This window comes from Anomaloglossus baeobatrachus, chromosome 5 (assembly GCF_048569485.1).
Source record: "Anomaloglossus baeobatrachus isolate aAnoBae1 chromosome 5, aAnoBae1.hap1, whole genome shotgun sequence".
Classification (NCBI taxonomy): Eukaryota; Metazoa; Chordata; class Amphibia; order Anura; family Aromobatidae; genus Anomaloglossus; species Anomaloglossus baeobatrachus.
The window spans coordinates 511,344,439-511,358,888 of record NC_134357.1 but is presented as its reverse complement, the minus strand read 5'-3'; the positions used below and the strand labels follow the sequence as shown (position 1 = coordinate 511,358,888).

The 14,450-nt window shown below is 44.1% G+C and overlaps 3 protein-coding genes across 4 annotated transcripts in view; 1 reads left to right on the top strand and 2 right to left on the bottom strand.

Annotated features, from left to right (window-relative positions):
• The window catches only part of LOC142311975 (uncharacterized), a 452,821-nt gene that overhangs the window by 123,614 nt on the left and 314,757 nt on the right, over window positions 1-14,450 (bottom strand). The gene's annotated exons all lie outside the window — the stretch shown is intronic.
• LOC142311970 (uncharacterized) overlaps window positions 1-14,450 on the top strand; it is a 423,868-nt gene that overhangs the window by 330,692 nt on the left and 78,726 nt on the right.
• LOC142311988 (uncharacterized) overlaps window positions 2,335-14,450 on the bottom strand; it is a 29,059-nt gene continuing 16,943 nt past the window's right edge. Inside the window, exon 7 of one of the 2 annotated variants that reach the window (XM_075350864.1) lies at window positions 2,335-12,933. In XM_075350864.1, coding sequence (XP_075206979.1) covers window positions 12,065-12,933 — 869 coding nt within the window. In that variant the 3' untranslated portion in view covers window positions 2,335-12,064. The remainder of the gene's footprint in view (window positions 12,934-14,450) is intronic. The other variant, XM_075350865.1, reaches the window with a different exon arrangement.

Below are 14,450 nucleotides of genomic sequence, written 5' to 3'. Positions count from 1 at the left end.
ATGGAGTGAAAAAGAAGTCTCCAGACACAATACAGCTACCTGTCATCGCTTCTTCTCTGCATATCGACAACTTGGGAAGATCAGACTTTCTCACAACCAAGGACGACGATAAAGTGGCCTTGTCAATAGAGGACAGAGAATTCATCAAAATAATGGACTGTGAGTTTTCTAAAGACAAAACCAAACACTGGGTCTCTCCATTACCCTTCCGATCTACCAGGGTAAGACTCCCAAACAACCGAGATCAAGCTCAGACCAGATTTAACTCTCTTCAGCGGTCTATGAACAGCAAACCTGAAATGAGAGAACATATTGTTGCCTTTATGGACAAAATATTCCGCAACAACCACGCAGAACCTGCTCCATCCTTGAAGAAGAACGAAGAGTGCTTGTATCTGCCTTCATTCGGTGTATACCACCCACGGAAACCAAATCAAATCAGGGCTGTCTTCGACTCCAGCGCCAAACATGAAGGCGTATCTCTTAACGATGTTCTCCTTTATGACACCAATAAAGAGATGGTGGAATATCGTATGAATGTCCACGTATTTGGAAACAGCCTTCACCCGCAGTTGTAACCTATGGTCTCCGGAGAACCGCATTAGAGGGAGAGTCTGAGTATGGAACAGATGCCAGAGACTTTGTTGAGAAAGACTTTTATGTAGATGATGGGCTCAAATCACTACCCACCGAGGAAGCAGCCATTGATTTGCTCAAAAGGACCCAAGGCATGCTGTCCCAGGAAAAACTCAGTTACACAAAATTGCTTCAAACAGCCTGACCGTAATGAGAGCCTTTGAGTCGGGTGATCACGCGCCTGGGTTCAAGGACATTGACTTGGGGCTACACAGTCAACCCTGGGCATCAGATGGGATCTCGCAGCTGACTCCTTCGGATTTCAAGTAAGTTGCTCAGACAAGCCATTCACAAAACATGGTGTCCGTTCTATAGTGAACAGCTTATTCGACCCGCTGGGATTTGTGGCGCCCATCACTATACAAGGCAAATCCCTGCTGAGACAATTATCTGAAACCGTCAAGGACTGGGATACCCCACTCCCTTCCAACAAACAGCAAAAATGGGAAGATTGGAAACAGTCGTGTGGGTTGAACATTCACATCCAAAGATGTTATATCAAAATCTCACTCACCTCTAGCATAAAGAAGGAACTCCACATCTTCTCAGACGCCTCACCAGAAGCCATAGCAGCGGTTGCATACCTGAAAGTGACAGACCCCAACGGACAAAACTACGTTGGATTTGTATTTGGCAAGGCTAAGCTAGCCCCGAAGCCCAACCATACCATTCTTATTACCCAAAAAACTGACAACGCGGTAAGGCCCAGCGGAGAGTTCACACACGCGAACACTTATCAAAAACACTGGAAAAGGGTTCAATACTTGGCTGACTACTTCTGGAACCGGTGGAGGAAGGAATACCTCACCATTCTTCAAGGAAGAAACAAGTGGTGACATCCCAAGCCGAACCTCAAAGAAGGAGACCTAGCCCTCATGACAGACCAGACTGTTATGATCCGGAACCATGGAAGACCACCACAAATCATTGGCAAAAAAGGTGACAAGAGCATTGGCAACTAATCTGGCCGCCATCCCCTTACTAACCAACACAACTAGAAGTAGCCGAGGGGTGAACTAACATCCTGTGCACCGCGAACCCAGCCGGAGAACTAGCTATCCTAAAGGTAGGAAAGATGAATAACTCTCTGCCTCAGAAAATAGACAAGAATAGCAAGCCCCCCACATTCAAAGACTGCGGTGATATAGGAAAAACACAATACACAGGTAGATGACAGGATTAGCAAAAGGTGAGGCCCCCGCTGACTAAAATAGGAAAGTACAGGAAAGGAACTGATGGTAGCCAGAGAAAAACCCTACAAAATACCAACTTCCTGATAGTACAAAAAGGCCCTCAGATCGCTCGATCTGAACTTCGTCCTATACCAGGTGCCTTTGTCATACCAATGAACAGAAAACAAGAATTATAACAAATTCAACAAGCCATAAACACATGGACCCAAAGGAGCTAAACTCCACACAGAACTGCAGGGAGTTCCTCAACAATCCCCTGAGGGGGAAAATCCCTGGAAGGAAATAAACTGAAACCAACCACAACAAATGACAAACCCAGATAAACAAAAGAACCAGACAATAAATAAAGAGCAAGCACTTATCTGGGGAAGATGTGATGTAGAGAAGGATTAAGCAGGCTGAAAATACAAAGTACAACTGACATCCGGCAACAGCCTGCAATCAGACCAGGACTTAAATAATCAGAGAATTAGGAAAGGAAACACCCACTGCACAACCCACCTGGTCTCTGTCCAAACCCTTCCTGGCCACCAGAGGGAGCCTCCCAGCAGCCAAGACATAACTAACATTCACAACACCAGACCACAGAAAGGACTGACTGGCCTATGGGACTGATTACTAGGATACTGCCTAGCCAGGACGGCAATGTTCGGAAGGTGGAGCTAAAGGTCATCAGGAAAGGTGAGACGAAGACCTTTGCAAGCCAATCCACAAACTTGTTCTGCTGTTGCACATAGAGAGCGTCCACACGGGATGAACGCCACCGGACCTGAACTTTGAGCCATCCTTCTTGTTTGGACTCAATTGAGTTTGTTTTTGCATTTAACATGCCTTTCCTTTTAGGTTATATTATGGACTCAATAGTGAAATCCCCAAAGTGAATTTCAGATGGGGAGTGTGCTGTTCCTACTTGTTTTATTTAAAACTGTTACCTGTAATGACATATCTACTGTTATTTAATGTTTTTCATGCTTGTCTTCTGCTGCCATCTACTGGTCAGACCTTTCGGCTCCTCTGTTTCTTTTCGTCCAGCCCATGGGAGTGTCTGCTGCTCCTCTTACATCACATCCTGGCATCCATGTTCAGTTCCCAGCCAGAGATCATGAGAATCACACCCCTTATTTGAGCTGCTAGAAGCAAAGTCTTCTGACCTTAGTGGCATCAGAAATAACATCACTAGAATAGCACAACACCAAGAACTCGGTTCTCTGTAACTGTGCATGTTTTATGGAGAAATAAACCACAGTTATTCATCTCCGCGCGTGCACGTTTTATCCATCAACTCTGAAGCGCTCTGGTCATGTCTGCCTCATCTATTGAAAAACAAAGGTAAGATTCTCACGCCATCCCACAACTACGCAGCTTCTATCACCTTTAAGTGGGGACAAAACAACCTTTACAGTGAATTAATTGATGGTATATATTTGTACCGTGTTAGCCAGTAGATACAAAAAAATTGTTTAAAAGAACTGAGAGTTGGTGGCATGTCCAGCAGCGCATGGAGGCAGAAGTATAGTTGGTCTGCTCCTGTGCTTACCGGCTCCTAAAGTGGCTCACAGTGGCAGAAACAGCCTGTTCCTATCCTGGCTGGTGGATAAATATCCCAGGCACCCAGCAGCATGAAAGAAGGCATAAGTGGACATGGGTAGCAGAGGAAAAGCCCTCTGAAGATGACCAAGTTCTTCTCGGCTGCTGAAGGGCAGAAGGTTCCCAACATGATGGCGGCAGATCACAGCATAGCTCAGTCACACCACGTGCAGCGGATCCACACATGGGTGAGTTGGATGATCCATACGCAGCAGTGAAGGCCTTGTTGCCCTTGGGGGCAGCCCAGCTTAAATGTCGGTGATATCAGCAGAGGGGTCAGAATCGGCGGCGTTAGATACCGCAGGTGAGCAGCCGAAAGAAGTGGCCAAGGGCGCCATCTCAGCTGGGGTCCTGTCCCATTTGTCCTCCCCACATGTAAGAGATGCTCACAAAATAAAGGGCCACTCACAAAATAAGGGCGTTACACAAGAGTCAAGAAGCAATTCCTCAGGCCGCGTAACAGAGACCACTATAAGGATACTATTAGCGGAGTTAAAATCCTCCATAGATAAAGACCTACAGGGTGTACTTCTCTCTATGCAAAAAGAGATTTTTTTGCTATAGGTGATTACACATTTCATATAGAAAATAAAATGTCAGAACTAATACCGGCTCATAATGAAATAGTGGATTCTGTGACCACAAAGGATGAGTACTTGGAAGCTCTTAAATTCAAACTTGCTGATATGAATGACAGATCACATCATAACACTGTCATACTTAGGGGCAATACAGAATCTGTGAAGACGGATAGCCTCAAGGAATTCCTCCTGAATTACTTCTCCTGCCTTATGCCTGAAGCAGCTCAATAGATCTGAAGCTAGAGCACACAAACTCCCCAAACACCTATCCGCTTTTTCTCCCAGAGATGTAATAGTAAGGGTTCACTTTTATCATGTGAAAGAGAAAATACTAGAGGTAGCCCGCAACCCACCTACTATTCCGGAACATTTTGGCAGCATTACCATGCTTACTGACCTATCAGCATTCATGCTATCTCGCAGAAGGGCATTTGCTGAGAGCACGAGAATCCTCAGAGAGCATGAAATTCAATATAAATGAGGCTTTCCAGTAAAATTGATTATTACCAAGAACGGTTTCAAACATGTGGCATCCACTCCAGAAAGTGCACTCCAGAAATGCAAAGACTGGAACTTACCTCTCCCATCTATCATTACTCAATGACTGTGGCCTCCAAAATGACAGATAGGAGAGGAATGGTCTACAGTCAAAAGACGACAACCTCACAACGCGTAGGATTTGGCTTACATCATGCCATGTATTACCCTTGCTCAGGACCTTGGACACACCGTTGGCGTATCCTCTATTTTCCTTTCCTTTTTTCTCTTGGAACTAGGAGCCGACCCTTGCATGATTCTCCAAGCCACCAAGGCCCCCAGCTTCCTGCTTTTTACTTGGTATCTTTAACCCCCTTTAAGGCTCTGCGCACACTAGACGGATTTTACCGCGGATTTGCTGCATGTTTCGCTGCAGAAAATGTTCATAACCTTCCTGCAGTGAGTCACCAGCAAAACCTATGAGAAAAAAAATGCTGTGTGCACTAGGCGGATTTTGACAGCTACAGGTTTTGCTGCGGGATTCCCACAGCAAAAAGAATTGCATGTCACTTATTTTCCGCAGGTAGCTGCGGGATTTCACTACTGTAATTGTGAAATCCCGCAGGGAACAACCTGTGGAAAAACCACACCAAATCCGCAACAAAACGCATGCGGATTTCGGTGCGGTTATATTTTTTGCGTTTTTTTTCCACGGCTGCGGAAATCTTTCAGAGCCTGTGGAATTTTCTTAAGAAAATTCCATTTTCTAGTGCGCACAGGGCCTAAAGGTTTTTATTTTTTCCATGCATTACTGAGTTCCTACTGTTTATTCTGGGAAGAACCTCCTTTTTTGATCCCCTTAAGTCCTTTTTCCAAAGGACTATCTGAGATTTTTGTTGTTTTAAAAGTTAATATATACAGTACACATCCTGCATGCTTGTTCACCTTATGATGTATATGATGGTCTCTCTAACATTACGATTTTCTTCCAAAGTTCGAGGATACAGAGTAGATACAGTCCACAGCAACCAAAAATGGTCTACAATGGTAAATAGAACTATGCCAGTTAATGCCAAGGGTCTAAACGCGCCATTTAAGAGGTCTTTACTTTGTAGAGAAGCTCTCCAGAGAAACTCAGACATTTTATGTGTGCATGAAATGCATCTTAACAGCACTGACCTCTTTAGACTCAAACATAAGAAATTTCTACATATCTGCTCCGGCATGTGGGAAAAAGTGTCTCAATTACAATACCACCTCTTGTCCTTCATCCGTGTCCGTACCCACCTGCACCTGTCATCATATCTGCCTCAGCCGTCCCGGCTGCACCTGCGTTCGATGTCCTGTGGCTGATGACCTGAAAGTTGACAGCTGGAGTTCTATGCCTTATGAATGGAGGTCCTCCTGGGGTCCTCTCATGGCTACACCTGAGGCCAATGTCCTGTGCCTGATGTCCCATGCCTGGTGATCTGAGCCTGATAAGCCATGCCAGACATTCTGTACCTGTCTGTACCCATCCTGCTTGATCCCGTCCTGACTGTGTTTCTGGCTTGTTTGTTCTTGCCTGTGTTCCCTCCTGCCAGTGCCTGTCCTGCTGCCACTCTGCTCCACTCAGCCACAGTCCCTGTCACTACCCTGGGAGTGGCACCTGGCATGTGGCTCTTGTTGGGTGCTTAGTTATGCCCCTCCGATGAAAGTGTAATCCTTGGTCCCCCCTGTGGTCCACTGGATCCACTCCCTCTCACCACCTCATCAGCAATGAGTGTTACACATGGCCTTATAACCCATCATTTTTAATCACAAAAAAAGACACCAGCTCCCACAGGAGATTTTGAGGGATGGATGAAACCCTTAGAGATGTTTTCCTGAACACAATTCCCCATGGCAACCCTCTCAGTTTCTGAAAGATTAAAGATTTCACCATTAGGCAGGGGGGTGCCCTCGCAATCAATTGTATTTTACAATCCCCAAACTTCCCCCTTCAGAAAATAACTCAGGGAACTCTTCAATGTACCATGGGACCTGAGTAGTGAAACACCCGGCTCTATTGATTTCCTAGATGCATTTATCCCAACACTACTTACTCCAACCAATGACGTCCCCACTAACCCAGTCAATATGGGGATTCTGCTGTCTGAGCCACCGGGGCTGGAAGGGCTTGAAGAAAAAGGAAAGTAATTTCTTCCTTATGAAGACAGCGTACCTGAAGGGATACTGGACAATTAGTAATAGACTTTATGCTCTGGGTGAGAAAAGAATTATCCAAAGAGGTAGGTTTAATAGCTGGCTCCAGAGCCCTGGCCATAGAAATTTCCAAAAAATGTTCCTCTGTCCCACAATCAATAAAGGCATGACCCTTTAACATAACCCCCTGAAAAGCTACTACTGTATATCCAAATAGTATGTTGGCCCACACAATGAGTACTTTGTGGGAGTCAACATACTATGGAGGCCTATTTGTGGGGCCATCAAACTCTATGTAGGGATATTTGTGGGACCATCATACTACATGGAAGGATACTTGTGGGGCCATAATATTTGGAGGGCAATTTGTGTGGTCTACATGCTTTTTGTGAGGCCATTATACAATTTGGAAGGCTACTTGTGGGGCCCTCATTCTATATAGGGGGGCTATTTGTGGGGTCATCATAATAGACAGAGGGCTATCATACTATATGGAGGGCTATTTGTGAGACCATCATACTATATGGAGGACTATGTAGTGGCCATTGTACAGTTTGGAGGACTGTGTGGTCCACGGAGGGCTATTTGTGGGGGCATCATTCTGTATGGCAGGCTAGTTGTGGGTCCATCATACTATAAGGAGGGGCTATTTGTGGGAACATTATACTATATGGAGGGCTTTTTTTGTGAGACCATCATACTATATGAAGGATTATGTGGTGGCCAATATACTGTTTGTAGGGCTGTGTGTGGTCCATTATACTGTGTGGAGGGCTGTGTGCATTCAGTTACAGAGTGTGTAGGGTTGTGTGGGGGCCATCTTATTGTCTAGGAGGGCCATCATACATTGCAGGGGGTACTTTAAGGTTATAATACTGTGCGTGTGGAGGGTGCTCAGGAGTTCATTGGGGGGCACATTTACTGGCATTGTTTTTTGGGGACCATGAAAGGGGTAACAGTGCATGAGAACACTAAGAGGCTTCAATAGGGGAAAAATTACTTTGTAAGGTGCGCAAGGTTGTAGGATATGCTTCTCTGTGTCTCCTCCAATTAAGTTTCCTACCTTCTCCACATAGCTTCACATGCAGAGCCGCACACTAGATATATGGCTGTGGCTTAACCCCTTCACGCGATGGCCGTTTTCCATTTTTGCCCTTTCATTTTTTTCCTCCCCTTCTTCCAAGAGCCATAATGTTTTTATTTTTCAGCAATATAGCCATATGAGGGCTTGTTGTTTTGCATGTAGAGTTTTTGTATTATTTAATTGGTGAAAAGAAAAATTCAGAAACTTGTATAAAAAAATAATTTCATTTTTGTTTTCATTTTCAGAGACCTAGAACGTTCTCATTTTTCTGGATCTGGGGCTGTGTGACGGCTTATTGTTTGCGCCCTGAGCTGATGTTTATACTGATACTAGTTTTGAGTAAATGCGAGGTTTTGATCGCCTCTTATTGTATTTCATTGTAATATTGTGGAGGCCAAAAAAAACCATTCTGATGGGGTTTTTTTCTTCGTTACACCCTTTACCAATCAGATTAATTTATTTTATATTTTTATAGATTGGACATTTCTGAACATGGCGATACCAAATATATATATATATTTTTTTAATGTTTTATTTTCAATGGGGCAAAAGATTTGAACTTGTGTTGTGGTTTTATTAACGTCACAGGCGCACAGATGGGTGGCAGGAATGACATTCACCCCACTGGCTTATGTTAAATCTTGCTGTCACAGATTGTATCTGGTTAACAGCCGCAGGCGGATCTCTGATTCATCCACGGCTATGAAAGTCGCATGATGGCTGCTCAGATCAACCGAAATGTGCAGGGAAAGATTCAGGCAGATTCATGCACCCGTGACGTGATCACAAGGCACTGATGGGCTATCATGACACCTGCGGGGCTGTTGAAACCCCCTCATGCTGTCATGAAGTTACTTGTCATATGGTGTTCAGGTCCAGACTCATTAGGCGACACGGAAGCGTCAGGCTCTGTTCAAACTGCAGAGCCTGACAGGCAACCTGATGTCTCCTAGTTGTTCAGCCAGAGCTGGGTGTCAACTGTTTACTGTGCTCTGTTCCTCAGTCCTGAAGGAGTTAATTCCCGGGGAACTCTGCTAGGAGCTCAGGTTGTCAATTGCCAATCAAAAGGCATCTACTTCCTATAGAAGATTCTGCATCTCACTACTCAGTGCCGTATATAGCTTCAGCTTTTGCTCCAAGTGATACCGGTCTTGTTGGTGAACCTGTTGATGGTGATCTTTGTTGCGATGGTGAACGGTGTAAACGTTCCCATTGTGCATTGCTTCATGCTTTTTCTTTGCTCTCATGTACACATATTGTCTTTCCTGTGTGTTTTAAGTGTAGTGTGTACAAGTCTCCGTTCTCCCTTGTCAGTGTAATTTTGTGGGTTTCATTATTGTTTTTACAGGCCCACCCCGAGGGTAGATGAGGGGGAGTAAGATCAAGGCTTGGACAGGAGTCAGGGTCACAGTGGGAGCTTGGACCTGGCTACCATCAAGCCTACCTCCAAGAGAAGGACCAGCGCAGGGTCCCAAGTCTGAGGGCCAGTCTAGGGGCCCTTGACCTGTCATTACATACTGCGTGATAGTATTCCTGTAAAAGCTGGTGCTTAGCTGGTGTTCATAGGAGATTGTGATTTCTGCTATATAGACCAATGCTGTAGCACTGCTCTATACAGCACAAGCATTCAGATGATTGCAGGTTCAAGTTCCCTAAGGGGACTATTAAATAAAATGTTTTAAAAATTGTGAAGAAGAAAAAAAGTTCAAATCATCCTCTTTTGACTGAGTAAAAATAATAAAAAAACAAGCTTGGTGAAGAGTTTGTAATAGTCTGATCCATGAATATATAAATAAATTAATCCAATTGTTAAATGGTGAAACAAAAAATCAAAATGCCAGAACTATGTTTTTTGGGTCACCGCAACAATGCAATAAAAAGTGACCAAAACATTGTATCTAATCAAAAAGTGGTGTTAGTAATAATATCAGCTCAGGGTGCAAAAAAAAAAAAGCCATCACATAGCCCCATACCCTTAAAATGTCTCAGAAAATGGTGAAAGAAAAAAAAAATCTATGCATGTTTAGTAACTGTGTAATTGTACTCACGTGGAGAATCATATTAACAAGTCAGTTTTACCGTAGGTGAACATGGTAAATAAAAAACTGCGATTATTGTGCCTTCTGCTTGGAGCTTCGATTAACACACAGCACAGAGCCAAGTAGGTGATTTTTTTTCTAATGTCTGCAATTGGAAGAGGGGGATCAAATTTTAGTAGGGAGCACTGTGTGGGTCATCCTGTATCAGGAGGCACAGTGGGTGCAATATACTGTATTGGGGAGCCCAGTGGTGGACACATTTGGGGCATCATACTGTATTAGAGCAAGATTGTGGCCTCATACTGTGCTGGGGACATATTTGCAGCTTCTTACTTTATTGGGAAGACTGATGGCCTCATACTATACTGAGGGAAGGTGCGTGCATCATAATCCGTGTGGAGGTACTGTCGGGATGGATTATATTGTCTAAGGAAACGCATCATACTGTGCATGTGGAGGTTACAGTAGGGATAAAATGTGTAGCGTTGACATATTGTGTGAAGGCATATTTGGGTCTTCATACTGTGTGGAGGACCACTGTGGGAATGTCTTACCAAGTGGATGCCATGGAAGGGGTTTCATAGTGGATGGGACTCAAAGAAGCATCACTAATTTTGTGTACATGCCACAAAACATTTCTCGCTTTCCTGTTTTAAAAAATTATGAATAATACTCTTCATGACCACACTAAATAATAGTTTTATTTAGGGGTGAGTGGTTTGAAGAAGTTACCAACTTAGAGTTTAGCTTTGGGACCCTATCATTTCTATGCTCCCCACTAGTCGCATCAGATTATCAGGTCACCTTATTAATTAGATGAGACAAGCTAGGCATGGGATGGTTACCTTGCTCTCATCATGTATAGCAGCGTCTGTGCATAAGCGATATTAAATAGGATGAAAGGATCACCGACAATATTTTTAACCAGCAGTTATACAAATGTAAAATATATTTTACATGAAGAATGTATATAGGTTTATTATTTGGGTACTACCATATTTTTCGGATTATAAGACGCACTTTTCTTCCCAAAAATTTGGGAGGAAAATGAGGGGTGCATCTTAAAATCCGAATATAGCTTTACCTGGGGGGTCTGTCTGTGCAGCGATCTGGAGCGTTCGGGTGGCTGAGTGTCTGTGCCTCTGTGCGGGCGGCAGGCCGGGTGCCTGTGGCTGCGTGTTGGCGGCAGCCGGGTGCCTGTCGGTGCAGGCTGCCTCTCTGTGCGGGTGGGCAGCAGGTTTCCCATTGCTTCCGCGGTCCCAGTTGAATGTCAACCAGTCAAAATGATGGCGCCGGGTGACAGCACGTGCGCAGATGGAGCTCTTGGATGAGAGCTCCATCTGTGCAAGCGCCGCTCCGGGAGTTAGCGCGTGCGCAGATGGAGCCCTTGGATGAGAGCTCCATCTGCCCATGCGCTGCTCCGGGCGCCATCATTTGAACTGGGACTGCGGACACACTGGGACACTCACCGCACCAATCTGCTGCACCATTCACCCGCCGCCGCTGCCACTACTGACCCGCCGCGCCTGTCGCCACTCACCCGCCGCACCTGCCTCCACGGACCCGCCGCCACTGACCCGCCGCGTGTGACAGCAGAACCTCTGCCTTCTGTGACCAGCTTCACCACTACTGCTGCCCCCTCCGGTAAGACAACACTAAGACAACACCAGAGTATAAGACTGACCCCATTTTTATTTTTTTTTTTTACATTTTTTAACTCTAAATTTGGGGTGCGTCTTATAATCCGGTGCGTCTTATAAAGCGAAAAGTACGGTAATTCATTTTCAACAATAGTCATTGGTACTTTTATACATTTCCTATTTTTCATTTAGGGCTCAATTGATTTCCCTTTCTTTTGTAGACATGTGATTTTACTATAACTTACAGAATTTTTTTTTTACATTGTAAATAAAACAAATGGCTTCTGATATGTGTTCATTCTCTGATGTTTAAGAAGATTTCTTTTATAACTAAAATATTTTCCTTAATTTGAACATGAAAATGGCTTCTCCTCAGTGTGAATTCTCTGATGTGTAACAAGATGTAATTTTTCTATAAAACATTTACCACATTCTGATCATGAATATAGCATCTGCACTATTCCATATGGAGATCTGCCCTATAAGAATTCTCTGATGCAACATTAAAACTAATTTTTCTGTTAAACGTTTTAGACATTCGGAGCAGAAAAATGCCTTGTTTTCCCTTCATGACTTATCTGATGCATAGCAAGATGCGATTTTTGTATAAATGTTTCCCACATATTGAACAGGAAAACAGCCTCTAGCCTGTGTGAATTCTCTGATGTCTAACCAAAATTGATTTAGTAGAGAAACAGCTCCCACATTCTGGACACAAAAATGGCTTTTCACCTGTGTGAATTCTCTGATGTCTATTAAGATGTGATTTCGTATTATAACATTTCCCACATTCAGGACATGAAAACGGCTTCACTCCTGTGTGAACACTTTGATGTTGAACAATTTCAAATTTTGTAGAAAAACATTTCACACATTCTGAACAAGAATATGGCTTCTCCCCTGTGTGAATTCTTTGATGTCTAACAAGTTTTGCTTTCTGATCAAAACATTTCCCACATTCTGAACATAAAAATGGTTTCTCCCCTGTGTGAATTCTTTGATGCCTAAGAAGTTTTGATTTCTGATCAAAACATTTTCCACATTCTGAACATAAAAATGGCTTCTCCCCTGTGTGAATTTTCTGATGTGCACCAAGATGTGATGTAGAATAAAAACATTTCCCACATTCTGAACATGAAAATGGCTTCTCCCCTGTGTGAATTCTCTGATGAATAACAATTTCAGCTTTTGTGTAATAACGTTTCCCACATTCTGAACATGAAAATGGTTTCTCCCCTATGTGAATTCTCTGATGTTTACCTGGTTTCTCATTCTGATTAAAATTTTTCTCACTTTCTGAAAATAAAAATGGTTTCTCCCCTACAGAAGCTATTTGATGTTCATGTTCAACAGTTTTTCTGTGACTTTTGTTTTGCACATTTGTCTTAGAGGAAGCAGAAGAAAGGATCTTGGCTTGAGGTGCATCTGATATAGTGACATGTTCTTCACATGTATCTGTTGCAAAATCTGAGAATATGTGATGTCCTTCTGAGCTTCTGGTACAGTCATCTGCTAAGAATAAAACCAATTTTATTATTTTTCAATAACACTGCATTGGAATATTAATCTGAAGTTTAAAAAAAAAAAATATTTCCATACAAATTTTAATAAAATTCCATTATTATCAGGCTAAGGAAGTAGTTCACAGAGGAAGGATTGACTGATTATACTTTTTCAGACTTTTAGGCCCTGTGCACACACTGCGTTTTTTACCGCGGTTTTGCTGCAGAAAATTTTCATAACCTTGCTGTGGTCCTTCCCCAACAAAACCTATACTAAAAAAAATGCTGTGCGCACACTGTGGTTTTTTTCACCAACAGGTTTTGCTGCAGGATTCCCGCAGCGAAAATCTTAATTACTTACCAGTAATGTGACTTTCAGTAGCCCATGACAGCACCACCTGAGAGAGGTTCTGCCCACATCAGGACAGGAAACCCACTGATAAAAAGGCGGCAACTCTCCTCCACATCAGTAGGTTTACAGAGCCAGAGAGGACCAACAAAACAAAAACAGAAAATGTTAATCACACCAACCACCAGGAATACACCACTAATGGTAACACTCCCCGAATTGTGCCCAGAACCAGTGAAAGGAGGGGGGGGGGGGGGGGGGAACTAAGGGTGCTGTCATGGGCTACTGAAAATCACATTACCGGTAAGTAATTAAGATTTTTCTCCTTCGCCCATGACAGCACCACCTGAGAGATTCTAGAGACCAATCACCTTAGGGAGGGACCACCGCTTGGAGAACCCGTCTACCGAAAGAAAGGTCAGCCGTGGAGGACAAGTCAAGTCTATAGTGACGAAAAAAATGTAGAAGCAGAGGCCCAAGTGGCGGCCCTGCAAATCCGTTCAGAGACCTCAGCCCTTTCAGCCCATGAAGTGGAGACTGACCTAGTGGAGTGAGCTCTAATGTGAAGGGGAGCAGGGACACCCTTGGCTGAGTAAGCTAGGGAGATGGCATACCGAAGCCAACGTGCCACGGTAGCCTTAGACACCTGGCAACTCTTAGTACTGCCCTGAAATGCCACAAAAAGGGCCTGGGACTTCCGCCAGTCCCTAGTCCTATCCAGGTAGGTAAGAAGGGCCCTTCTCACAGAGAGAGCCTGTAAATCCCCCACCCTCCTAGCAGACGTCAGTGCAATGAGGAGTGCCACCTTCAGGGACAGGATTTTAAGGGGAACTTCCGAGAGGGGCTCAAAGGGAGTGTCTACAAGGGCATCCAGGACAAGATTCAAATCCCATGGGGGCATACGAGGAATGGGAACCAGGGGAGATCTAGCACATGACCTAATAAAGCGGCTAATCCAGAGATTCCCAGCCAGGTTCTGATTATAAAGGACACCTAGGGCTGAAACCTGGACTTTTAAAAGGTGTTAGTGGCCAGGCCCAGTACCACTCCATTCTGAAGAAAATCAAAAATGGCCGAGATAGGAGGAGGACCCATCACCTGTGCACCGGAAACCTGCAGGAAGTTTTGCCAGACCCTGCCATAAATACCCGTGGTAACCGCCTTCCGACTCTTAAGGA